At 30.0% G+C, this 27,962-nt stretch overlaps 1 protein-coding gene across 4 annotated transcripts in view; it reads left to right on the forward strand.

Annotated features, from left to right (window-relative positions):
- rho-5 (rhomboid-5) overlaps positions 1–27,962 on the forward strand; it is a 552,643-nt gene that overhangs the window by 221,923 nt on the left and 302,758 nt on the right. The window contains exon 1 of one of the 4 annotated variants that reach the window (XM_075375251.1): positions 7,271–7,568. The exons of the other annotated variants lie outside the window; for them this stretch is intronic. Within the exon in view, the coding sequence (XP_075231366.1) occupies positions 7,495–7,568 (74 nt within the window). The 5' untranslated portion in view covers positions 7,271–7,494. Of the gene's footprint in view, positions 1–7,270; positions 7,569–27,962 lie in introns of those variants that run through there. 4 annotated transcript variants of the gene reach the window in all.

Here is a 27,962-nt window from a genome sequence, read left to right on the forward strand (position 1 = left end):
AACTCTCGACTTCCAAATCGGCTGATTTAGGAAGACACGTTCACCACTAGATCAACCCGGTAGGTTAGGCTAGTTCTTATGCCAGCCTCCGTGGCGCGAGAGGTAGCGTCTCGGCCTTTCATCCGGAAATCTTGGGTTCGAATCCCGGTCAGGCATGGTATTTTTCACACACGCCACAAAGCATTCATCTCATCCTCTGCGGCAAAAATATTGCTTAACTGCGTACCCGGAGGTTAAAGAAATAGAAAAAAGGTAGTTATTTATATCTTTATCATCCAAAAGATTCTGGTTCGAATCCCGATCAAGTTTATCCCACAATACTTTTATTTCGGCCTTATTTTAAACGACCATCATATTTAGGTCGCGCATTTTTCGACCGACCCATTTCACTAAACTTTATCTTATATTGTTTACGTTTTTTAATACAGATTGTTCAAAAGGTGATGCAACCTATTTCTTTCTTCTGTTGCTGGTTTAATTGAGGAAAATTGAGAAAAAATGGGTTACACAATGCAAAATTAGTGTCTCGCAATACATAAGATGTGCCAGTTACGCACAGATCCAGAATGCTTTCATAGAAAAATAAGGTGTGGATGCACCAAAGAAGTCCTTCATCAAGCGGCTGTATAAGTTCCAAGGGACGAGGAATGTGGCAGATGCAGCAAAAAGTGGTTAACTGAAAATGCTAACAACAGAAAAATTGATCGACGTGCAAGCTGCATACTTCGTTATCCCCAGAAGTCTGCGTGACGCCTATCTAGCCAATCTGGTCTCCGTTGGTAGTGCCTACACGACATTGCGCAAGGGTTTAAAGATACATCTGCACAGAATTCGTTTTGTTCATGAGTTGTTACCTGCAGACACTGGAAACCTGTAGCTTTCTGTCAATGGTTTATGTCATCTGTAACGCTAGATGGGAAAGAATTCGACGACTGGTTTTGATCTGATGAGGTATGGTTCTACCTTGATGGAGACGTGAATGAATTCACGCAATCACACATTTGATGTACGGAAATCCACTTCAGTTGAACGAGTCTCCTCTGCATGGACAAAAAGTGGAGTTTTGGTGAGCAATGTCACGTAGGCGAATCTTTATAATATTCTTTCATGGCTCAATGATCAGTGAGCGCTACATACTGATGGTACAACAATTTGTAAACACTACACCCACAGACCGGCTAGAGTACATGAGGTTTCACCAGGACAATGTTACCGCTCATACAGTCAACATAACTATGACTTTCTTGGATCAGTGTTTTCATAGACGAGTGGTTTCGAAGGGGTTGTGGGCCCAACGGTCTCCTTATTTATCTCCTCCTGACTTTTTCTTGTGGGAATACCTTAAGGATACTGCTTACAAAACTCATCCTCACACCGTTTCCGAATCGCAGAGCGAAATTTATCAACGATACTCCAATTTATCAACAAACGTTATAACATGTGTTTAAGAGCATGCAACGTCGTATTTAATTATGTGAATAGCATAATGGAGGCCATTTTCAACAGCTATTGTAACTTACTCATTTTTCCCTAAGGTTGCGTCACTTTTTGAACATGTTTAGTTTTATAATGTAATTTTATGTTCTAAGAAATAGTGTATCAATCTGTGTGACGTTATTGTCACCACCACTTCTAGCTTAGATTTATTTTTTTCAAATTCTGAATATATAATTTGATTGGCCACCAGAATAATTAGTATAATTTCTAAGAAAATTGTTTTTTTTATAAGTAATAAATTAAACATTTTATTGTTAATTCTCTTAAAAATTTTATATATTTACATTTCTCTAAATATTTTCTAAGTATTCATTTTTAAAGATACTTATCATTCTAATCCTTTATATCCATGATGCATCTGCTTCAATAAGTGAAAATTTAAGTCATGGTAGAGGTGATAAAAAATAATTTCTCATGTCGTTAAAAAAAGCCAACAACGTGTTGCCTAACTTTCTCGGATGTCCTTGACAGATTTTTATTTCAAATATGCTTATGGTTTTTATAAGTTAATAATTTAATTAATGTTTACAATATTTAAAATAGGCTTACAATTGAGAAAAAAAAGTTTAATAAAATAAGTGAAAATTTAAGTCATGGTAGAGGTGATAAAAAATAATTTCTCATGTCGTTAAAAAAAGCCAACAACGTGTTGCCTAACTTTCTCGGATGTCCTTGACAGATTTTTATTTCAAATATGCTTATGGTTTTTATAAGTTAATAATTTAATTAATGTTTACAATATTTAAAATAGGCTTACAATTGAGAAAAAAAAGTTTAGTAAAATAAATTTGGATAGAAATTGATTCCTTGACCAAATGACGTTTCTAACTTAAAAAGTAAAAAAAAAGTAAAAATATTTAAATTAAACAAAAAATAAAAAAAATTATTAACCAGTTGACCCCCTTAACAAAATGACGTTTTATCAGTAAAATCACACTCATACTTCGGTACTACGGACCTCCCTTTGGAAGCAGCGGACAAAATCTGGAACAACCGACTCAATTTAAAAGTCGCATACGCTACGGTTGGATATGTGGCAACACTGCACCTGAGCCGCACTTCCAGAACTGACCGCTAGCTGGCAGGTCAGTTTGTTTACATTACTGTAAAAACTAGTGTGCTCATAGCTGCGTGGTTTTTACATTTTTTTTATTTACTATGTTAGATTTATTTTTTATAACCATGCTGTCTGGAGGAAAAGTAGAAAAGATATTTATAACGTACAGGTATTTTATACTGTCAGACTGGATATTGTGCTTGATTAAAAGTACAGTACTTTATTTATTCCTCTGTCTTTTATAATGTAATTGTTGATATTAGCCATTCCTAACGTAAACTTAACTTAGTGTCTGTACAACCGGCTTTATCGGATCGATTTTCCCCCCTTTATTCTGTAGCACTGGAAGTATGATTGTATGCAGGTATTATTAGCTAATAAAAAAAATAGCCTAAATATTTTAATCCCATCTGTGATTCCCTTTTAATTACATCATATAACATTTTTAATAACACCTACATCTTAAAAACAGGTAAAGTATCAGAAATAATTAAAAAAATTCCCAAGTCATCGTCATTGACTCCGCTTTTTTAAAATCTTGAAAATTAAAGTTTAAAAGATTTACATTTTAAGTACTAAGTACAGTCCAAAAATTCAGTCCTCTTGCTTTTTCGGCCTTTAAGCATATTTATTGCAGTAATTATTCTCTCCAATATATATATATATATATATATATATATATATATATACGAAAAAATGCCCACAAAGGAACGAAGAAACTTTCAGAACATGTTCGTTCTACTGATTAAAATAATGAAAAATTTCTTCTATTTTTTGTATGATTTGTTTCAATAAAAAAACGATTTTTGGAAAAGTTTTTATTTACTTTTTATTAGTTGTATTTACAATAATTTTATTAGAATTAAATTCTCTACAAGTTTGTTACTAAATCTTCCGCATTTACTGGTCATTTAACAAAACTATTGTATTAAAAACCTAAAAAAACTTGTTTTTCGACATCCAAATTTTTATTATTTTTCGTCGGATATCTTAAAAAGTAGTTGAGTTATAGTTATGGGACCTGTTTTATCCTATTAAATTACATAAGAAACCACCAACTTTACTCCTTGCTCCTTAATTTGGGTCCATAAACTACTACAGGGCCTATTTTTATTAGAAGATCTGAAATCCGGGCGAAAAGTTTCGCTAGCCTTAAGTCGAAAACAAAGCGTCTCCAGACCTATGTTTATATGATTTTTTTTCATTATTTTTACCAGTAGAACATTTCGTGAAAGTTTTTTTTTTTTTAGTGGGACTCTCTGTATATATAAAAATTTGTAAAATATTTCCCATTTTTTTGTCAACGGGTTTTATGAGATGCGAGGTGTAAACACTGTTTAGAAATAATGTTGAATTTGAATCACTCTCGTCCTAAATTAAATTGACTTTAAACTTTGGAATTTTAAATATCTTAATCGGTTAAATATTTTAAATTACTTTCATCATACTAAAGCTCAATTTTCTACGACCACTGTAAAAAAAAATCAAAAATTAAAGTTAGCGAAAACTACTCTTTTCCCTTTTTTTAAATTTCCTCAAAATTTAATGGTATCAATGCCATACATATATAGTTTTTGTGTAATTTTCGAAGAATTAATGTTAAGCCCGTCCAAAGATATTAATCAAAGTACAGGTAAAACTCACGTACACAGAGTACTTATACATCTTCCGGAAATCTGTATAATACAGAATGAGCAACATAAAACCGAACCCATAATGAAACCACTACCTAACACTATTTATAAAAGGCTGTCATACACAACTAGCGCGACTAGTGGATGTATATGTTACTACTGATTGTTGCTGACGTTTGTCAGGTGGTTACGTGTTAATGCAGTATACGTTTTACTGCACTGCAGTGTTGTGACTACAGTTGTGTTTGTGTAAAATGCTTTATTCAGTTCAGGAGAAGATAGCTGTAGTTGAGACCTATATTCGTTCTGGATCGTTTGAAGAATCACGTCAAGTATTTGTAGAAAAATTTCCGAATGCCTGTATCCCAGCGAAGAGAAGCATACACGATTTAGTTAATAAATGGCTTACAACATGTTCGGTTTCAAATGCAAAACGAAATAGGTAACTTTCCGTTAGGACTCCACAGACCATACTGAAAGTCCAAAAAAATTACTACGCAAGTTATCCCAACAATCTGGTGTTAAATACACATACTTTCGTAAAATTCTTCATGAATTAAAATTGAAACCGTACTGCGTTGCAACTGAAGGAGACAGACAAACCGAAACGACTTCATTATTTCGACTGGCTTCTCGAAAACATTCTTGGTGGATAAATAGACCCGATATCGTATTTCATGTCAGTCGAGGTATGGTTTCATTTATCCGGCCATGTTAATTCGCAGAATACCAACCAGGTGTTGGATGGCAAGGAATCCTCACGAGATATTCGAGCGTCCAATTCATGATGAGAAAATCGGTGTTTGGTGTGCTGTTTCCGGTAATCGTATAGTGGGACCAATATTTTTCGGCCGGACTATCAATACACAATTTACCTCACAATTTTCGAAGAATTCTATGCGTAATTAACTGATAATGAAAAAGAATACAGGTTCTTGCAACAACACGGAGCAACGTGTCACACATCAAACGTTTCATTGAATCCCGTTGATGCAGCTTTCACAAATGTACGAGCTGTCAGTAGAGGACGGTGGCTTCCACGTTTCCCAGAGTTGTCTACTTGCGATTTTTTCCTTTGAGGATACTTAAAGGAGAAAGTTTATGCGTCTAATACCCAAAATATTGATGAACTAAAGGTGAACATTCAACGAGAAATCAACGCAATTGACAACAACGTTTTGCGTCAGAAAATTCTCAATATGATCAGTCGAGCAAAAAGTACATCGATGCCCGCATGGTCATTTTGACATATTTTGTAACAAAAAGGTAAATAAATGCAACATTTAAATTACGTTTTATATTTTTCTTATTTAATTTATCGGTATCATTCATAAAACTTTATTTCAACATAACCTACTGATTCTGCAGCGGTTACGTTATGGGTTCGGCTTTATTTTGCTCACTTTGTATGCATTAAAAAAATATTAAATGTCGATAATTACAATAATCGCGATATTCAAAATTTTGGCTGATCGCTATACTTTTTAGCCGGTAAAGTAAAAAATGTAAATTTAAAGAGCTGCAGCATATTGAAGTTACTAAACAAAAGTTTTGGCTTTATATTCGAGAAAAGTCTTTTTCTTAGCGTAATGCGTAAATAATAAAAAAAAAGAAAAAAATGTGCTTTGGCTCAACGAAAACCATGAGAAAACTTTGAACCATAATATCACAAATTAATGAATAAAAAATAAAGATTTATTTTACTTTATATTAATGCATAAAAAATTTATTTGTATGAATAAATAGTGGTTTAATATCTGAAGATAAAATCAGTAAAAATATGAAGGTATTCTCACTGGAATACTCATTTAAGAACAAGTTAAACACCAACAAAGAAAATTCAGGTTTTTTTTTTCTTTAAGCCACCCATGGATCCCAATAAAAAATAACTTTAATTTGTATTTTCTTTTTTTTCTTCCAATACTCGTTTATTCTTAGATTAACTTTATTTCACTCTTTTTGGAAAAATTTTCTTCCGTTCTTTTCCTCTTGGTTTTTCCTGAAAACTCTAAAAAAAATTTCGGTCCAAAATCTTTTTCTTCTTTAATATTTAATTCCTTTAAATCTTTTCTGATTTTTAAAACAATTATTTTTAGTTTTTAATTTAGAAAGATAATTAAAAATTCTATTAGTTAATTTGTTATCCTCCATTCCTCCATAACAAATCTTTCTCTTATAGTTATTTTTTTTTTCAAATTTCTAGTAGATTTTTTCATTTTATTATTTGAGATTCCAAAAATTTTCAAAAAATTTCTCATTTTCATTTTTAATTATTTTTTCCAATCTCGATTCTTTGACTATATCATCGTCATTTCTGCAGTATATAAGCATTCTGGTTTAGTGATTGGTTGTATTATAATGTTTAAATGTTGCATTAAAAGAATCAAATTTTTGTTAAATACATTTTATGTTAGTTCGAATTTATTTATTTTCATTTCTGACTTGGTTCTTTCCAGGATTACTCTGTATCATTTTTGTGAGGTAATTAAATTTTTCAGCTATTTTAATTTTACCGTAGTTTTTAGATATTTCGGTTTATTTTTAATGTTTCTCATACATTCTGTTTTGTTTTCATAGGAAATTTGTAATCCGGTTTTTTCTACGATTTCTTTTAATCTTTTAAAAATTTTGTTTATTAAATTAATAATAATATTTTAAAACTTATTAGCGGAGTAATATTGTTTTAATAAAAGAAAAACTTAATTCTGAATAAAGTGGTCAGAGGCTTGATAATTCATTTTAAAATAAGAATAGAATTACAAGATCCCTTCTTAAGCCTAAATGTAGTGTTACGTAGCTTAAAAATACTAGTTTGTCATTTTTAATTATAAATTATAAATATTAACAAAAAGATAATTTACAATTTATTTTCAGTTACTGTACACAATGGTATTATTTTATATTCTGCAATGGTATGCAATGTAATTGTTAAAAATAAAATATGTTGCATTAGTATTTACAATACACTGACGTTATGATATTTTAATGAAGGTATTAATATTTTGTTATATTGGTAGTACTGGTTTTGTAGCGTACTCCAGTACACCCGGTTAGCAGCTGGTTGACTTTCGCGGTTGTCTTTTATACTATCTCTGATCGGATGAGTTACGTTTTGTCTGTATAGTGAATGTGTTATGTTAGTGAATTATATTGTTTTTTTGTGATGGCTACATAGTTCATCATAATGTGTTTAGTACGTTTTGTTTATAAATTGTTACTTGGTACTACACTGAAGGATTATAACTTATTTAGTGTTGATAATTTGGTTTAGGTTATAAAATCTATTGCTTATAAGTTATTTTTAAAATGTCTGATGATAAAGGAAGTAATCCATCGTCTTCCGTTGATCGTGCATCAGGTATCTGGTTGAGACGTCTCAGGTGAGAATTTGTTCAAATTGTATTCTAGTTTATTGTAGAGAATATTTTTTCTTCCTTTTATAATACAATATTACTTTTTGCTGTTTTATCAAGTCGATGTTTTATTTTAAACTTTATCCGTTCCTGTAATTGCTTGTTATAGATATAAATATTGTTTTATTTCACATTCTTATTTTTATCATATAATAATATTGCAACTCTGATATTTGTTTTTATTTTAATCACTATTAACGATTCCTTTTTGACACGTGATTCATTTATTAAACTACTCTTATTAGCTTACAATTTATTTTTAAGAAGTTCGAGTGGGTAAACTTATCTTTTACATTCGCAATGATGTACCAATTATAGTTTGAACTGCCATGCCATGACAGACTGTGTTCCCGTGTAAACAACAATACAAAATGTACGTAGATTTAATTGTATATTATCGTGTTGTAAAGTTTTGTTATACAGCATTATGTCTATTGAATAATAAAACGAATGTTTATTTTATTGGATTGATTGTAAAGTCCTCAATTCTATTTTATTGTTTTAATTTCTATTCGTTATTCGTAGATATTTATCTATTCCCTTTCTGCTCATTTACAACTATCATATTTCTTTTTTTGTAAGAATCTAACTGACCCGGAAACGCTGTTTTATTGCTAAATTTTAGTATATATATATATATTAAATTAACACAATTGATAGTTTGACAAAACATTACAAAAGTGAACATTACGGGACTTAAAAAAATTTAACCTATCACTTTTACCCTATTTTTCTAATTTTCCTATTTCTCTGTTTCCCTGTTCCCTATATCTTTCCTCGTTTCCCCCTTCCCCTTTTCTCTTTTCTCATTTCCCCTTTTTCCTTTTCCAATTTTCTTTACTTCTTTAAAAATAATAACTTTCCTTAGTTTCTCTCATTTCAGGTACCAACTCCTGTTAGGTATATTAAACGGATCTGTCATTATTAAGTCGTCTTCTTCGCATATCCACTGTATACAATCGAGTGCTGAAAGTTTGCCGCTCGCCAACTACTGTGTCTAGTCATTGTACCGTACTAGTATGTTGTGTTTGTCATGTTATCGGATGAAGTCATATGGTTAGATAGTACAATAAACCCCGCTCTCCCGTTCCGTCAAAGCCAGCCGACAGTTCGGTTGATTGGGGCATCAGTTCACTTAGTATAATAAAAAAAATTCTGTTTGCCCTTCGTTATCCACCACACCATTTATTTTGTGCGTATATCTGGTATAAAACTGCACTAGCATTTCAGAAAAAATATTTTAAAATTCTTAGATTGTTAAGTTGCATTTTAAAAATATTAATAAAAAATGTGCAAAAAAAATCCAGAAATTTTAAATAACGGTATAAAAAAATAAAATTGATAAATAATCAAAAAATAACAACGGTACAAAATTGTCCAACATTTTTAAATGTCAGTACCCACAGTACGATGATGTAATTAGACAAGTATGAACATGTTTGTTACAATAGATCAAAATAAATTCTTCGTTACCAGAGTTCTAAAAAATTATCTTTTTTTTGGATTAACCTAAAAAAAAATCTCTAAATAAAATGTTTAAAAACGATTTACAAATGAAAAAAAAACTAAATTTCTATGTTTAACGGTACCGTACATTATAAAAAATCTGACTTGCCTATTCTGAAATATTTGTCCTTGAAGGATTAGACCGCAAATTATTTTTAATGAAATATTAATCTGATTATTTTGCGGTAACAAAAGGTCAATAAAAGTTAAATTATCTTGTAAAAATTAAATTAAAAAAAAAAAACAATTCTACAATAGAATGTATTTTTGCAATTATCTATCTAAGTGTGGATAATATCGTTGTGTTAAGCGTCACAAGAACACGTTGGCAATCACATAGGTAGAATTCCCAATAATGAAACAATATTATTTTTTTGTTTTTATAATGCAAAATTTCTGGATGTTTTTTTAAATGATAAACTTTCGTAGGTCGATCAAATTGTTTTTCTTACTTTTATTCTGTTTAGCCTCCGGGAATCATCTTCAGGTATTATTTCAGTATTATTTCAGAGGATGATATATATGTATGAGTGTAAAGTGAAGTGTACTCTTGTACAATCTCAGGTCGACCATTTAATTCCCTAAAAGGGTATTATCGGTCTTTATATGTAAGAAATTACTTTCGGGAGTAAGTTAAATAGTTAATCTATGTAAGAGAAAAAAAGTGCGGAGCATAATACTGTTCGGTACATGGAAATTGTACTGAACAATTATTTGCAACTGTGTAGCCGAAAATTATTCGGGGTAGTCATTTTTGCAGAGGTGGTGCCCCTTGCAGGGTGGGGACTGAGTTAAGCTTAAAAAGCGGGTCCTATCTCCATTTGGTACAATTGCAAAAAAAAAAAGTCGATCATTTATGAGTTGTGTGGTTAATTGAAACCCAACCACCAAAGAACACCGGTATCCGCTATCTAGTATTCAAATCCGTATAAAAGTAATTCCCTTTACTAGGATTTGAACGTTGGAACTCTCGACTTCAAAATCAGCTGATTTGCGAAGATGCGTTCACCGCTAGACCAACCCGGTAGGTTTGTTTTTTGTAATTTTTCTTTAACTCACAATGTTTTTTTTTTTTTTCATTTTTATCGTCAATTCTTACATCCTTAATTTAATATACTTCCTGACATTACCTATTAATGAAATTGTGCATAGTTATTAAAATGGGGGTACTTGCGTATTAACGCCACCGCAGCTACAGCTGCTGTTTAGGTTATGTTGACTTCGTGTACTGACAAATCGTACGTATATCAAAATAACCTAACTACATATAACCTACGCTCGCTTCGCTATCCTCTTATAATTAACATTAAATATGCATAATACATACAACTTGTTAATAATATAACCTTAATGTTACAGCACCGAAATCCAATTAATGTTAATCCACCGAAATCCGATTGACTACCTTGTTTTTAAATAAAGCTGTAGCTGCTGTGACGTTAATACGTAAGAGGTTAGCGAGCGAAGCGAGCGTAGGTTATATTTAATTATGTTATTTTGATATACATACGATTTGTCAGTACACGAAGTCAACATAACCTAAACATCAGCTGTAGCTACGGTGGCGTTAATACGTAAGCAACAAATCGGGTGACAATAAATATTCCACCATGACTGTTTCAAACATCCCTCCGTACGAGGGTAAATGAAGGGTGCAGGTGTAAAGGGTAAACAGAAAGAAAACCTTGCAATAATGATGCATTGTCAGAGATGGATCGAACGGGAAATCTTTTATAAAAACGTTTGTCGAAAATTGTGATAGTTAATTCAGTAAACGAAATAAAAACTTCACTATTTCGTTACTTTGTGTAGTAAACGTTTGATTGAAAATTTTTTTAAAATATTTTATAAATATATTAAAAATTCAGTATATGATGTTATCTTTTGAAATCCAAATTAACCGAATAATTGAATTCATGCAACGCATGATTATTATTTGATTAAAGTGTGTCTAAAAAGTATAAAACAAGTTTTAAAAAAAATTTTTAATATTATTTTGCAACAAAATCAAATGGTTTTTTTCGTTAAAGCTTCTTAATAAAACTCTAAAGCATGTCATATTTATTATACCTGCATAAATTCCCGCTTGAAATATAATATTATTTTTAGGACTTCCTTAAAAAAAAAAGTGAAAATCTTTTAAAAATTCCCTGTTTATTAGTTTATTTTCTAAGTTAAACGTTCTGAAGCTCAAATCCTAATAGAAGTGAGTTACTTTTTATACGGATTTGAATACTAGACAGTGGATACCGATGTAAGTTGGTGGTTGGGATTCAATTAACCACAAATCAAAGGAGTGGTCGGCCTGAGTCTGTATAGATTACACTTCATTTACATTTCTTAGTATCATCTTCATCTCACTGAGCCAATGCGTTGCTTATTGTCCCAAAGTTGTATCGGTTGTAAATTACAGATTAAGAATAGAAGATAAATTGAAATGTTTATGACTGCGTAATCTTTGTTAAAAACGATGTCGTTTACTCTTAAATTGTAACAATATACATTCATCATCCCAGATAAAGTACCGTTTTTTTCCCTTTGTTGTTTTTTACTTCCGACAATACATCAGCTTTGGAGAAATGGTGTTTTGTGTTTTTTATTGTTGCATTTTTAATATATTACCAAACTATTAAAAAGATCTTTACCATTTTATTTAAAATAAAATTAAAAAAAAAACTTTTTTCATTCTGTTGGATTTTTAGTAAAACTAATTAATTAAAAAAAAAAAAACAAACTTTTCGGACATGTAGTTTCTTATTAATTAATTTATGTTTGTAATTATTATTAATTAATACAGACTTCTATTTTACTTTCCCGGCGAATATATTAAAGATAAAATTATGTTGATTATATCAAAAAAGGAATATCGAAATTGTTTGCCAATCTTTATGTTTTAGTGCCAAACTAGTTTATCTAGACCATGTATGTGTGTAGTATCTGCGCATGCCTGTAACACTGCTTTTGGCGTTATATCTCAGGATTAATCCAACCGGTTTTTTTTTTCAAATTTGGGTCATACTATTTTATATATGGGGCATTGATCATATTTTTTTTCTTCAAAATTTATTTAGGGAATGGAGATATTACGAAAAAAATAATTTCAATTTTATTCCGAGGTATTTCAGAGAAAACTTTATCAAAGCGAATTTCTTACCTGTAATCCATATATAAATAATCTGGAAATATGTTTTTCAAAGAATCAACCCACACTTCTTAAAATATATTTTTTTTGTTCTTTTTTTTTAAATAACTTCTTTTTTTTTAAATAACTTCTTTTTTTTTAATTATAGACCCTGGGCCTAAATTGCTGAAAGATATTTTGAAAATTTTCTTTCTTATTTTAAGCTTTATCGAAGGAGGTGTTAGATTTGGGAAAATTTTACTTAAGAAGATTTGTTAAGCGTAGCCTATATATGAATATTTTTAGAAAACCTTTTCTTAAAATATATTCCCCACCTCTAACAACATATATTCTTGGGTTTTTTTTTTTTGGGGGGGGGGGGGGGGTTTGGCTCAAACCCTTTTAATTTTAAATTATTAATAGCCGGGAATGTCATGTAATACTTTGCCAACCTTTTTTATTTTATAATTATTTACTAATTTTGTAACGCTTTGTATTTGTTTTATTACAGTTTGTCTTGATTTATAGAAGAACATGCCGAGTAGAAAGTTCCTTTTTTAAACTTATGAGTAATACATTCATATCCATTCCTGACATTATCTATGTAATTATAATTATGTACTGATCATAATTAGATATTTATTTTATTTATTATGATAAATTGATTCTCATGTACAAGATTTCCATACAAATAGAAATAGCTTAGACCAATTAAATTTTTTGTTAAATAATAAATATATATTTTGTTTAGTTATTTTTTTCACACTTGTTAATAGGTGTTAAGTTTTATAATCAGTTAGACGGAATGTGTACGAATAACAGTAGTTTAGTCTTTTCTTACGTAAATAAAAAAGAATTTCTTGAATCTAGGTTGTTCAAACTTTCTCATTTCTTTATGTTATCGTGGGTATGAATTCTTCAATTCAGAAGGATAGATTAAATTTTTTACTCGAATATTTTATTTATAATTAATCATTTTATAATTTTTATGAAAAGTATGGTCATTTTTTAGAAGTTGTTTTTTTTTTTTTCAATTTATTGTTTCTAATATTTAGTTATTATGTTTTATTATGTTTCAAATAAAAATTGCTATTTTCTCAGGATGACTTATAATAAATCCATTGCACTAAATTTAAGAAATTTAGTAAATTAAAAAAGAGGTATTTACTTATTAACCCGCAAAAATTTTTACGCTAAATAAATAATTCAATAAAAAAAATAAAAAAAATAGAAAAAATCAGAAGTTGTTAGTGAAATAAAATTTCATCTACTTTAAAAAATGTGTATATGTATTTAATAGGCATTATTACGTATGTGTATATGTAGTAGATTTGGTGAAACATCTGATTATAAAATATTAATTGATAATTATAATTTAAAATCGTATTATTTTTGGAATTTCTAGTTTAATTTCTGTTTAATTTTATTTAATTATTCTGGAATTTCTGTTTAATTTTATCTACTTTAAAGTTAACTGCAGAGTGACTGAAAAATAGACCATCACATGAGCAACATATACACTGAGGCATAAGTGCCCGATCTTTAATATTTTGCAAAAAATTCTTATCTTTTAGTTCATTACTCCTCTGATATTGTCGGACAATAGTCTCCCTAAGTAGGAGTTGATCATTATTTCGTTTATTTGTTTTTTGTTGCCAAACATTTAATCGCCCTTTGGTTTGATAGAATCCTTTTGATCTTATTTGTGTACACGTTCTCTAGTTCTCAAGTTTTCTCTCTCTTTATATTCATCACGCTCTCTTAATCTCTTTATTCTTTGTTTGGTTTTAACGTTTCTTCCTCTTTATATTTATCATTTTCTCTTAATATTTTTATTCTTTCTTTCTTTCTTTGCAACATTTTCTTCCTTTTTTATTTCTCTTTTTTACATTTTTTTTTTGTTTTAATTTAGATATATTGATTTATTAATAATTATTAACTTCTGATTGTAGAAAAAAATTACAATAAATAATAATTTAATAATAATAATAATAAAAAAAATAAAAAATAAATCAGAAGTTAGTGAAATAACATTTTATGTACTTTAAAAAATGTTTATATGTAATTTAATAGGCGTACAAGGAAGTCATGTGGTTTCCAAATCAGATTTTTTTTTAAATTTTCCTTATATACTGAATTATTGTTTCCTTTTCTTTTAGATGAGGTTAAATGATAATAATTTCACAGGAGCATGAAAAGATTGTACTTTGTCATCAAATGATAATTTAACACTGACAGAAATTGCCTATTTCCCACATAGAATACTCGTCTTTGATGTGTCCTTGAAAAGTATTACAGCTTTTCTGTTAAAACAAAACTTACCCGCGCGCTATGTATGTTTGCTGTTAAATATAAATACATTTTGAATAAAATACGTATCCTATATAAGTATATGTGGTGAAGCTTTTCTCATTATTGTTATTATTTGTTTTTTCTTCTTTAAAGAAATTAAAGTATCATTGGTTTATCATTTATGCATGTTAGGGAGGACAGGAAATTGATTGTAATTTTATCATAAAACTCTTTGTCTTATTTTATCTCTATTAAATTTAAATATTTATATTAAATAATTTTAAACTGCACATTTTTAAAATAATAATTCAATAAATAATAAATAAAAAATTTTTTTAAACATTTTCATTCGCTCTTACTATTTTCAGTAAATCAGTAACTGCTACGGATGTTCTCACCATGATATCAGTTGATATAAATTCCCTTTTTTTTTAATTATGTAGACACGTATTTTAGAATGTATTAGAAAACTGTATTAGATTTAACTTATATATTTATTTATTCAATATTTTATTGTATTGTATTTTAATCAGTATTTGATTGGGTTTGTATATTTCATGTTATTAAAATGATTTAATAGTTCAAACAAAAAAATCTGACAGCAAAGTTGTAATTATCTCCAGACATTGGTTATTTATTCTTATACAGTGGAAAAATAATTACACATGAAATACGTTACCTGAGATTTTTTTTGGGTGGAAGGTAATTTATGATGAAGTTTATTGGAAATTATCATTATGTTAAATAAACCAAAAAGAGTTTTAAAAATTCAAAAACAATCGATTTTTTTCTGCTCCCCCCAACTCAAAAATCATCATCCAAGTAATTTTTTTGATTTTTCTACGTTTACTATGTTAAATGGAAGAAACAGAAAAAAACTACTGAAAAATGTACAACCATTAAAAAATTATACCTAAGATTTATTATATTTTTTTTGTTGGGGGGGGGGGGGGTGAATTATGATGAAATTTTATTTTAATACTATTACTACGAATTTATTATTTATAATATTAATAATATTAAAAGTTAAATTAATCAAAAAAAGTTTTGAAAAGTTCAAAAAAATCTGTATTTTAAACTTTGATCGGCTCCCCACCCGAATATTACCCCCATAGTATTTTTTTTGGGGTCGCTTACACCACTATGCCTAAGAATACATTTAAAACAGAATCGGTTAAAAAACATGCAACAAATAAAAGGATAACTTTTTCAATTTTTGTGAAAGGGGAATTTTGGAGAAAATTTTCTTGTAAAATTGTAAGATAAGAATGCACGCATGTACAAGAGCTTAATATAAACTTGGGTTATGTTTGAAAAAATTGAGAAAATGTGAGATATTAGCTACCAAAATGTTATCAATTATCCCATATACACGAGTTTTATACAAAATTTCATTAGAATCGGTTTATCTAGTCGAAAGCTAATAAGCTTCAAACGCACATATGTTCGTACGAACCCTCTCTTTTGTTTTTTGGGGTTCCAGAGTCATGAAAGTTGAGAAATTAAAAAAACCCATATCCAATTTTTTTACTGATTATCATATTTTCCTTCCTGCAGCATATCTGTAGTAGAGTTATGATGCCTGGAAAGTAATAAAATCGTTAAAAAACAATTTGGAGAAGTTATTAAAAACGCTGTACTTAATGATTTGGTTCAATTTATAGTCTCAAAAGTTTATAATTTTAAATAATTTTCATGAAACATGGCGGATTTTTTTTAATGATTTGGAAAAAAAATACTGTTTTAAAATATTAAAAGATAGAAAAAGTTAAAATAAATATATAAAATGTCAGAATTTAGTTTTTTCAGATAATAAACCTGTAGTCTTTAAAACCGAGGTATTTCAGTTACTTGTCTTTCCTTCTATCAACTGTTCATTAATATAAACAAATCATTTTGATATTGCAACAGAATATCGAAAAAGCAATTTCTTTTTAAGTCTCTCATTGGCAAAATATTGAACTAAACGATCTAAAATTTGATGAGCAAGATAAAAAGTCCATATTTTAACATATGTTAACCTTACATTTTACAAATAGTCTTTATCGAAGTTCTAAAGGTATAAATATAGGTAATATATAGGTATATATTGTATAGTTCTAAGGTATAAATATATCTAGAAATAGGGTATACAAAAATAGTCCGCAAAAATTTGTTTCTCGCGTTTTCCTTAAAAATGTAAACACCTTGTTTGTTGTAGTTTGAATAAATTATTTACAAACTTAGTTGAAAGGAATATGTTTTGTTTTGTATATTCATGTACTATATTTTTTTACTATGTTTTTTTCCAGAAAATACTTCAGTCTAAGTTCAGGTGAATTCTTTCATTTTCCAGATTATAGTATTGGATAAAAAATATAATTAAATAATCATATTCCTATATTACGCTAGTTTTGAATGCCAAATTACCTATACCATCTGGTTTTAATGTTACATTCGTTATAAGGCGATCAAAAAACCGGAAATTCTTCTCAAATTAAATCAACTTTCGAAAATTATTACGTATGATTTTTGATGGTTTTTAACATTTTTGAATATCTATTTAATACAGCTTAGACTTTTAAAATTTAAACTACTTTGAACTAAGATTTAAATATAAAATAACTGAATGTTTATTTAATATGACCTTTTAAAATTTAAAAAAATTTCTTAACTAATTTTTAAATATTAAATATTTTTGTTTTAAAGCAAAAAATATAGAGATATAGTTTACTATTATAATTTTGTTTGTTTATTCGTTTGCATTACGTAAGAATGACTGATTTGATTTTAATGAAGGATGAGTTTATCCTGTGAGAGACTTTTATCGAGTCGGGTTAAAAAAAAGTTATTATTTTTAAATTAGTTTAAAAAAGTTTTTTTTTCTTATTTTAATAACGAAATTATACTCATAATATTTAACCGGAAGATTATTATGGAATAAGATAACACCATCCTGCAAAAAAAACCATCCTCGATTTTTTTTATCCTTTTCATGAAACGATTTATTAAATTTGAAACTAATCGATAACAATATGTTTTAGAGTAATATGCAACTGTATACGTTGATCCGTGTATAAATATTTACGTCACGTTTTACTTATGTACGAAAGGTTTCATTTAATGTGAATTATAAATTTTGGCTTTATTTATTAAATTAATTCTTTTGAAAGCGTAAGCGACATTGGAAAGGCGTAGATTGGCTAGTATCCAATTAACGTCATTTCGACCTTTAAATAATAGGTTTACGATAGTATCGAACCGTTTAGTTTATTTATTATTATGAATTTAAATACCTGAATTCATTTTACAAATTTGAGAACAGGTGTTGACCAAAATAGGTAACCGGATTTTATTTTCACGTTAAAAAAAGAATAGTTTCTATAAACGGAAAAAATAATCTAAAACTCTGATAAGCTCGGATTTATAATACCCCTTCCTTTCGTTTGTAAACAAATATCGATACATTTTAGAATAACAACAGGACGAGACACTGGTATACAGAGTACGGTTATAGCGGTCGATGTAGGATTCCGGTACCTGCTCGGATACTTCAGTAAAACCAGTGTCTCTGACGTAGCTACCAACTTTTATTTACTGGAAAACTCAGTTCTCTCATATTTCCCGTGCTGAATTTATTAATTTATCTTTCCTTCCTGTTATTTTTGTATTTTTTCATCTAATTAGTATACTGTTTATGATTTGATTTTTATGTTCTTACTTAAGTTATTTTTATTAATGTATTTTTGTATACATAAAAAATGATTGACAAAGAGTTCATTTTTTTAGGCGATATCATAAACGAACGAATGAGGAGAAATAGGAATTATGGGTACATCCGATTACTTAGATTACTAAACTTAGAAAGAAGCATTTTATAGTTGATACCCGAAAATTTGATCAAATGAAAAAAAAAATTTTTTAATTATTTTGTTAAACAATCGTGAATTACTTCTATAAATGTCTCATTTCGTAAATTTTAGTTTTGCCAGTTGTTTTATACCGATGAAAATTTGAGTACCAATTTGATTTTTTATTTCTTTAAATTTGTACAATAATATAAATAAAATACATACCGAAAGAGATTGATCGTATATACGAAGGTCATTCTGTAAGTTATCGGCCTGACAAAGAAAATACAAGGATTTTCAAGGTAGTAATTCTCCAATTTGGTAAAAAATTTAGACCAACGACCAAATTTTTAATACTCTGTATAATACGATTTGTCCAACTCTGTGAAATTACCGGTTATCTCATCTTTGACTCATCATTTGAAGTAAAGTTTTTCCAACCTAGCCATTTCTTCAGGTTTGTGAAGAGGAAGTAATCACTGGGGAGTAAATCCGGCGTATATAGAAACACTTCAAAACATATTTAATGGAGTTTTGCACCAACAACCCGATTATGTGTATGTGTGTGCACGCGTGCGCGAGCGCGCGTATGAGTGTGATTTATGTAACGATTTCGTTGGTGGTAGCGGTTTTTGGACGTCCCGTACGTTCATCTTGAAATTAGACTATCATTTAAATTCAGCACCCTACTTTTTTACCGTTGAAAACGAAGAGGATGAATCCTTTAAGTGGACTCTTAAGTCTTCTGTATTTCCATTAACAGCTAAAGTTCAATTTTATCCGTTTTTTTAGAAAACGCCAAAACTTTTTTGTTTCACTCGGCCGCCACCAATAAGCGACTAAACCTAGGCGTCTGAAACTTCAGAACAAGCCATTTAAAGGCTTCATTAACAAAACATGGGGCGTTTAATAATTTGTGGTGACCCTCGGCCATTTATCAACTGCAAAGAAGAGAATGCACTGTGAATGAATTGCAAGTAATGCAAAATTACTTCAGTGATCGGTATGTGCTGACTTCTGACGACACTCCACACCTACAAAGAAAACTAGAAGTTACCGTAAGTTTTGTCAATAGAAGGTACAAACTAAAAATAAAATTAGCTTTTTTATTAAAAAAAAGTTACTTAAATATTTATTAAAAAAGTTTGATAAAATGTGATTACCACTTAAGTATGATTCAAATTCTTGTGGGATCTATAACAGTCACTATTCGTTCTAAGTAATACACGAAAAAAAACCAATTATCGATCTGTGGTTGTTACAAAAATTAGACTAACCGTATCAATAAATTAAAATGCTATTAAACAGAGTTAAGAAACTTAACTGTTCATATGACAGTCCCTAAATAAATGTTAATTTAGATTATTATAAATTATAAAAAAATGTTAAAAAAATTATTGAAAAACACCTTAATTTTTTTATTAAGAATATATAATATGATTGATCGAATAGATCGCATTAATTGCCAAATCCGTATCAGATTGATTCACAAATCGTTAATTTAAAATTCGCTTATAAAGTAGTGTTATAAGTTTTTCATAAAAATTTTAATTCGATTGCAAACGTCTTTAGATTTTAATTCTAACGATTAAGATTATTTAATTAACGTAAGAACAAGGTGATAAATAAGACATATAAACTGTTGAAAAGGGAAAGTTCAATGAAAAATTTGCAACGAGGATTGAAAAAGACACATTTTTCCTCCGCTAATTTACTTTAAACAAGTTTTAAATAGTACATCAAATTATTTCTTTGGAAAGGCATTTTCAAAAGGTCAGTATTATTAACATTTCACAGGTTATATAAAATATTACTTACTTACATTAAACTTTTAAGCGTATTTTACGTGATTTGAAGAATTTTTGGTTAGTTTTATAAGTATGTTATTGAATACTGGGCTAGTGTCTTAAAATATTTAGTAAGCAGTTTTTAGCTTGGTGCAATAGGTTTTTTGTTTTGTCAAGAAAGTTTTTTCACTTCTATGCATTTTTTTCACGTTTATACTTTTTTCCTCCTCTATATGTTTGCGCAGCTCATTTTTTATGTCTGTTTTTATTTTTATTCTGTTTAAGAATTTGTCGGTGTGAATATTTTGTACGTTTATGGCTGGTAAAAATGTTATATTTCTAATTCTAATAGGTCTTCCGGTGAAGCATGGGTAGATCAAATAAACTACTCCCGAAAAACTGTTCTAATAATATAAACAGATAGGATGCAACTTCAAAAAAGACAGAAAAAGCATATAAAATTACTTCATAATAACTTAGCATTGAAACTGCGTTATTAAGAAATATATTAATTATTATTATTATTATTCATTCGAAATTAGAAAATGGAACGTCCCAGATATTTCACGATTACATAATTCTACGTATATATTAAAATGAAACGTTATAATATTTAAATATTATGATATAATATATATAACAAATATATATATACAGATTTATATAATTTCAATGTATTTAATTCCCATTGCAGAAGAACTCCCATACAGTTTAAGCCCTATTTGAGTATGAATCTTATTGAGTCACAAAACTGCCAGTGGTATGAAGTTAGAAACATAACATAAAACAGTGCGCTACGGGGACTTCCAGCGACTGAAACGCCTACATATTCTGGACTTGAGGAATCTCAGTGACTCTTAGGTGATTTAGTACCATATATATGAAGAGTATCTGACATGCCGACTGTCTTGTATGCCTTGATGAGGAGTCTAACCTCTTTCCATTTCTTATATTACTATTTGTTTGTTATTATTTAATGATGTTATAGATTTTGTATTTTTTATTATATCTCTGTGAATACTTGAATCTATGTGGTCTTATTCAGTGCAAATTTATTTAGTATATGAACTTTATATATGTATGTATATACTTAATTTATATTTTTATGTATATGGACGTCTAATTGAGGGTGTTAGTTGGAAACCCCTCATCATGTACTTTTCGTAATACGATTTATTTGTGGTTCCTTACTCGGAACAGATAGTAAATAAACAGATTGAGGCAAAACAAACACATGTTATTTAAAGCAAAGAAACTAGTATTATGCGATTAGTAGAATAAAGAATATTTTCCTTACTAAAAAATAACTCACTAAGTTAAAATGATGTTCTACAAATAACAATGACAAGAGTAAGCTTTGTAATCAGAAAAACTTCACTCGATTAATATTCTACTTTAACTTAACCTTTAAGTAGTGTTTACTTTGGCATAATCTGATTCATAAATAAATAAATAAGAACTTATTGTCTCATAATTTAATAAGAATCCGATGTCTTTCATAACTTTTTCACATTAGATTTTACGATAAAACTGAAAATTTAAAGAAAAAAGTAATCGTTATATAGAAATTATATAAATTCATAAAACTGAACAAGATTTGCTATGTAAATTTTAATGAATACTCTAGTGATTTGTCAGCGTTTTTCATTTACATTTATCAAAGTTTTAAAAACTTTAATTAAAAATATTTGAAGAGCAATAACTTTTTTTTTGTATTTTTTTTTCTCTTCAGTCATTTGACTGGTTTGATGCAGCTCTCCAAGATTCCCTATCTAGTGCTAGTCGTTTCATTTCAGTATACCCTCTACATCCTACATCCCTAACAATTTGTTTTACATATTCCAAACGTGGCCTGCCTACACAATTTTTTCCTTCTACCTGTCCTTCCAATATTAAAGCGACTATTCCAGGATGCCTTAGTATGTGGCCTATAAGTCTGTCTCTTCTTTTAACTATATTTTTCCAAATGCTTCTTTCTTCATCTATTTGCCGCAATACCTCTTCGTTTGTCACTTTATCCACCCATCTGATTTTTAACATTCTCCTATAGCACCTCATTTCAAAAGCTTCTAATCTTTTCTTCTCAGATACTCCGATTGTCCAAGTTTCACTACCATATAAAGCGACACTCCAAACATACACTTTCAGAGCAATAACTATGAATTTGTAATGATTATTTCAAACACATAATTTATAATAAAACAGATTTATTTTTATTTTAGCAGAAATTTTTGTGGTACTTGGAATTAATCTCCATTCAAATCAGAATCAAACCAAGGACCCTAGTAATATTATCAAAAATTCCACTTATAATAACAAGCCAAAACTAAGAAAAATACAATGGTGCATGAAATGCAACTCTGTTTCTGGAAACACGCGGCTTTTGCGTAAGTATATGGTGAAAGTCGTATATCAACATGGGCATCGCCTTCTACCGCTTCCACAGCGGCTTAGGCGTTATCCTTTGTCAATTTCACCCGTAAGTTTTTTGTTGTACTAAATATGATTTATCTCTTAGTCATTGTTCAGTTTCTATTTAAATATACTTTAATATGTTTTAAATGATGATAGATGTTTAATATTTAAATTTAGTTATATTATATTATCTTTTTGCTTAATATATGAAATGATGAGGGTGTATGATGTGAATGAATATGTTGCGCTATATGAAGTAAATGTTCACTACATGAATTAAAGATTTATATGTGAATTAAAGGTAAGAATGTGCATTGGAAATTTTTTATCAAATGAAAGATGCCATTTGAAGACTCGGGAGTCTTCAGGGTAAAAGGCTAGCCTTTTAAGAAGTTTTTTACACTTGCAATTTGCAATTTTAAAAAAAAGCAGTTTCAACGAACGGTTAAAGAACAGTTCTTAAAATATGTGTGTGTGGTATTTCTTCTTTAAATTTAACTTTAATATTTAATCTTTTTTTCAACAGTATATTTCAAACCATTCATCGGAGCTGAAAATATGCGCTAAAGAATCTCTTGAAGATATCCTCAAAAAAACACAAGCAGGGTAAAAATCTGTAGTAACCTTGACCTTTGACCTCTGTGGGGTGGTGGTCAGGGGTCGGGGTTGGGGTTAATGTGAAACATAAAAGGGGTAGGTAAGTCGGGGAAGCGATGCTGGGGACGTAGAATTAGAATGTAAAAAGGATCAGGGTCAGGGGTCGGGTCGGGCTCTGGATATGGAAGGGTCAGGGTGAGCGATCGGGGTTAATGTGTAAGATCAAAGGGTTGGTCTAGTGGTGAACGCGTCTTCTGATTTGGAAGTCGAGAGTTCCAGCGTTTAAATCCTAGTAAAGGCAGTTAGTTACTTTTATACGGATTTTAATACTAGTTCGAGGATACCGGTATTCTTTGGTGGTTGGGTTTCAATTAACCACAGATCTCAGGAATGGTCGAACTGAGACCGTGCAAGACTACACTTCATTTATACGCATACATATCATCCTCATTCATTCTATGAAGTAATACCTGAACGGAAATTTCCGGAGGCTAAACAGGAAAAAGAAGGTTAGGTCGGGAAGCGATGATGGGGGCGTAGAATTAGTATATAAAGGGGATCGGTTTTTATTGATGGTATCAGCCATCAAAGAAGTGGATGAAGAGCTTCTACTTAACCTTTTCCTACATAACTTACAATTAAATTAAATTAAATCAGCAACTGCGACTCCCTCCGGAGAAGGGGGCGCATTGCTCCTTCCAAAGAGTTAGTGCCCCGTTGTGGCGTATTCCTGCTAGCCTATGAAGCGTTAGCACCGAAAGGACTTTAGTGGACGGTCTGAAGCGGAATCGCGTCGGGAGGACAGGTTTCAAAAGCCTAGCCTCCCGCGGTCGGCCCATAAAATGGGTTCGAGAACGCTGGTTAACAACAGATTGGAATGCTATTAAATCCGCCCTTAAAATTAAAAATATAAAAACCTAAAATTATACCCGTCATTAAAAAAAAAATAAACCCTTAAAAACACGCCTGATTCTAGAATCATCCAGCAGCAAGGGACACTGTCCAGTTCTGCGATTTGTAGGGAGAAATTGTGAAACTCCCGCCAACTTTGCATTCCATTCCATTCCATTCCATTGGTGGTATGCATTGTAGCGGTACTAATTGTGAGGGGGTACTAGTTCCTACTACTTTTCTGATTCTAATGCAATTGCTACTCGTTGAAAAAGGTGAGTGAAATTTTTTTAATAAGTGTGGATACCTAGCGGTGATAAAAAGCACTCGTTTAGATTTTAATGAGAGTCTGGATACCTAGCGGTGTTAACAAAAGCACTCTACTTAGTTTTATATTTAATATTATTGGTAACATTATATATATATATATAGCTGTGAAATATATTGCAGACAAATAATGGTGCATAATAAGTGAAATATGCCGAAGACGCCTACTAACCTCCCTCTACCATATGAGTTTATATTGATGAGAATAAGAAGAATTTATCACCAAATACCCTCATATGGAGTTTGTATGAGGAGATGTGGGGAGAGGAGAGCAGTCATCCTTCACATACGGAGGCGGATGAGCGTATGCTCTCGCTGTCCAATGGTAATTATAAGCCAATTAAAGGGTCGTACTTGAAGATATAATTGTAATCTGGTCATACTTACTCCATTTCTGTGTCAGCCCGAGAACTTTCTGAACGCCCTAGTAACTTTTGAGTAAATGCATTAAGTAAAAACATAAAATATATAAAGAATGCATCACGAATTTTTCTGGGACTTTCATAACGCATAATAGTAATTGTTAAATGGGTAGTAAACACATAAACGTTTAAAAAAAACTGTAGAGAATTTAATTCTGAACAAAATTATGTAACACAAGTTCAAACGTTATGTAACCAAAGAAACGTTGGAAAAGTTTTTAATTTTATTTAGAAACAGTACACAAGACCAAAGTGCATTATACGGACCAATTTATAATAAATATTAAAAAATGAGCCCGCCATTTTCAACACCTTTCTTGACACGCTTCTGTGGCTCTTTTTAGTTGTTTAGGCTGTCCTTAATTTGCTCAGTCTCATCCATAATGCGGACAATTAATTCCTCGAAAGTATTTATTTTTATTGTGCGTACAATATTTCTGATCCATTCTCAGACGCAAAAACTAAAGGTGTTATCTAAATCAGGCGACCTTGATGGCCAGGAATGTGGATCTCCACGACTGATCCATTCCTCAGGGAAATGATGATTTAAGTGAATGGAAACTGCACAAGAAACGTGGGGGAGGTGCGCCATCGTGCTGCAAGTATATTTTTCGTCAAGCAGCTGCGGCAATTCTTCTTGAAGAAACTGCACGTAGACCTCAGCATTTAAGCGGCCGGGTAATATGAACGGACACGCCGAGTTATTGTAGGGATGAACTCGTCATCCCAAATCCGTTGATTTCGTGGTCGAGAGTTTTAAGGTTCAAATAATACTAAATCGTCGATACCAGTGTTCTTTGATAGTTGGGTTTCAATAAACTACACATCTCAGGAATGATCGACCTGAGACTGTACAAGACTACACTTCATTTACATTCATATCATCGTTTTTTCTTTTCCTTTTTTGTTTAACCTCTGGGATCCGCCGTTATGTATTGGTTCAGAGGATGAGATGAATGATTTGTAGCGTGTGTAAAAATGCCATGCCTGACCGGACCTCCGGATGAAAGGCTGAGACGCTACCACTCGCGCCCGGAGGCCGGTCATATATATCATCCTCACTCATTCGTACTCTACGGTGGTTCCAGAGACTAAAAGAAAAAGAAGAAGATAATATGTAACGATCCAAATAGCAGATTGTGAAAAAGGCCGCACCATACATTGATACTAAATCGGTACGAGGATTTACTTCTGTCCATGTATGCTCATTGCATAAATCAACGCCAAATGTTTCTAACTTTTCTTTGTTTTACACACTTATCTAACACCATTTTGTTTAGAATTACATCCTCTTTAGGTTTTGTTTAAACATTTATGTGTTTATTCCACATTTAACAAAGTTATTTTACGTCAAACATAAAAAAAAAAAACAGTTGCTTTTACTCCAGTTTATTGGTTTTCACCTCCAGATTTCTCAAAAACTTCTACAGATACGGTTCTAAGACCTTTTTTATTCGATTTTTTAAGTCAAAAACTATTAGTAATCACTCATTTTTCTGCTTAATTAACGTCATAAAAATTTCAGCACGATCTCATTTCACTGGAGTAGTTGAAATCTGAACGAAATCTTTCACTAGCCGTAACTCTGAAACAAAGCATTTTAGGACATACGTTTATATGAACGTTTTCTATTACTTTCACGAGTAGAATAGGTTATGAAAGTTCCGGGAGAACTTCGTGATACACTCTGTATATAAAACCGAAAAAATATAATGAAAAAAAAAGATCGTATGGTGTGCTACAAGTGTACCTTCTCTTCGTTCCTATTTAACTCAATAGTCTCATAAAACTGCTTAACACCGTTCGATTTGCTGGTTTCAGTCGAAAAGAGGAGACCGTATTCACAAAATCTCAGTTAACTCAGAAACTCATTTCAGTTAACTCGGAATCTCCGTCGGTTATTGAGACCAATTTACTTCTTAAAACAGTTTATCTTCTGTACACTAGTGGTCCTACCTATTGTTAGCCTTAAATCTGTGCGGACCTTTAGATATCTTTCTTAATCGGATATCTTAAAAGCATCAATATTTTCATTTTATTAGCCTAAATAAAAGTCCCTATCCTATTCTAGTTAAAAAAGTTGCGCTACATTTTTGTGAGCTCTTGTACGTGATTCTCTATTTTTTTACTGACATAAATATTTCCTAATTCATAATAAATACTATATAAAATGTATTGTTTCCTTTTTATTGCTCCTAGGTGATTACATAAGTCGCATTATATCTTTACCGATTAGTTAAAAAAAATCTACAATATTTTTTTCTAAATTTTATTCACAAATTTATTAACTATTTACCTACGTAATTAATTCTATCTAATCTTGAAATTTATCGTAAAAAGTAGTTGAAGGAAAACTAAAAAAAATCCATTTTTACTATTTTTTTTTTTTTTAACTTGACTTTATATCGATACGAAACTTGTCAACAATATTTGATAACAGATCTTTTCTTATTTTTCTCACTCAATTTGAACGTTTCTGAAGCGGGTTTTCCTGTTATAAAAAATTTGTCAGATTGCAGCCATTTCTGTAAGGATTGTTTACTTTAAGAAAATTAATTTAAGTTAAAAAATATACGTTCATTTTGATAGATTGAATCGAAAATATTATTAAATGAAATGGAACGATTAAATATGTAATAAAAACAATTTTGTTTAATTACATCTTTTTTTTATTACTGAGAATACAAATTAATGATTCATTATACATCGTTAATTTTTATGATCTTGTTTTATTATCTTCGTAAATTAATTTATAGATAATGTAGATAATATTAATTTAAATTAATTATTGCATTTAATTTTACATTGTATTCGTTAACCTGACACATGTTACTAATTTCTTTATATTTTATTAATTTACTTAATATTAATTAAAACTGTATTTATTTGAGTTCATTTGTATTTTTCTTTATAATTATATTTTATAAAAGCTGCAACTAAATTATAAAGAAGAAAAGATTTTTACGGTTGTTTTAGGATTTTTTTTCGAAATTAGCTGGGAAAGTAAGAAACCTTTGCGCGGAATTAGTTTCAAATATATTTTTAAGATAGTTCCTTGTTATAAACACATATTATATTACGTACAATAAGTGTACAAAAAAAAATTGGTCTTCCAAAGTTTTATATCATCGCTTAATTACCTTTTTCAAATCATATATATTCTAAAAATATTT

The sequence above is a fragment of the Lycorma delicatula genome, chromosome 9 (genome assembly GCF_047948215.1).
Source record: "Lycorma delicatula isolate Av1 chromosome 9, ASM4794821v1, whole genome shotgun sequence".
Classification (NCBI taxonomy): domain Eukaryota; kingdom Metazoa; phylum Arthropoda; class Insecta; order Hemiptera; family Fulgoridae; genus Lycorma; species Lycorma delicatula.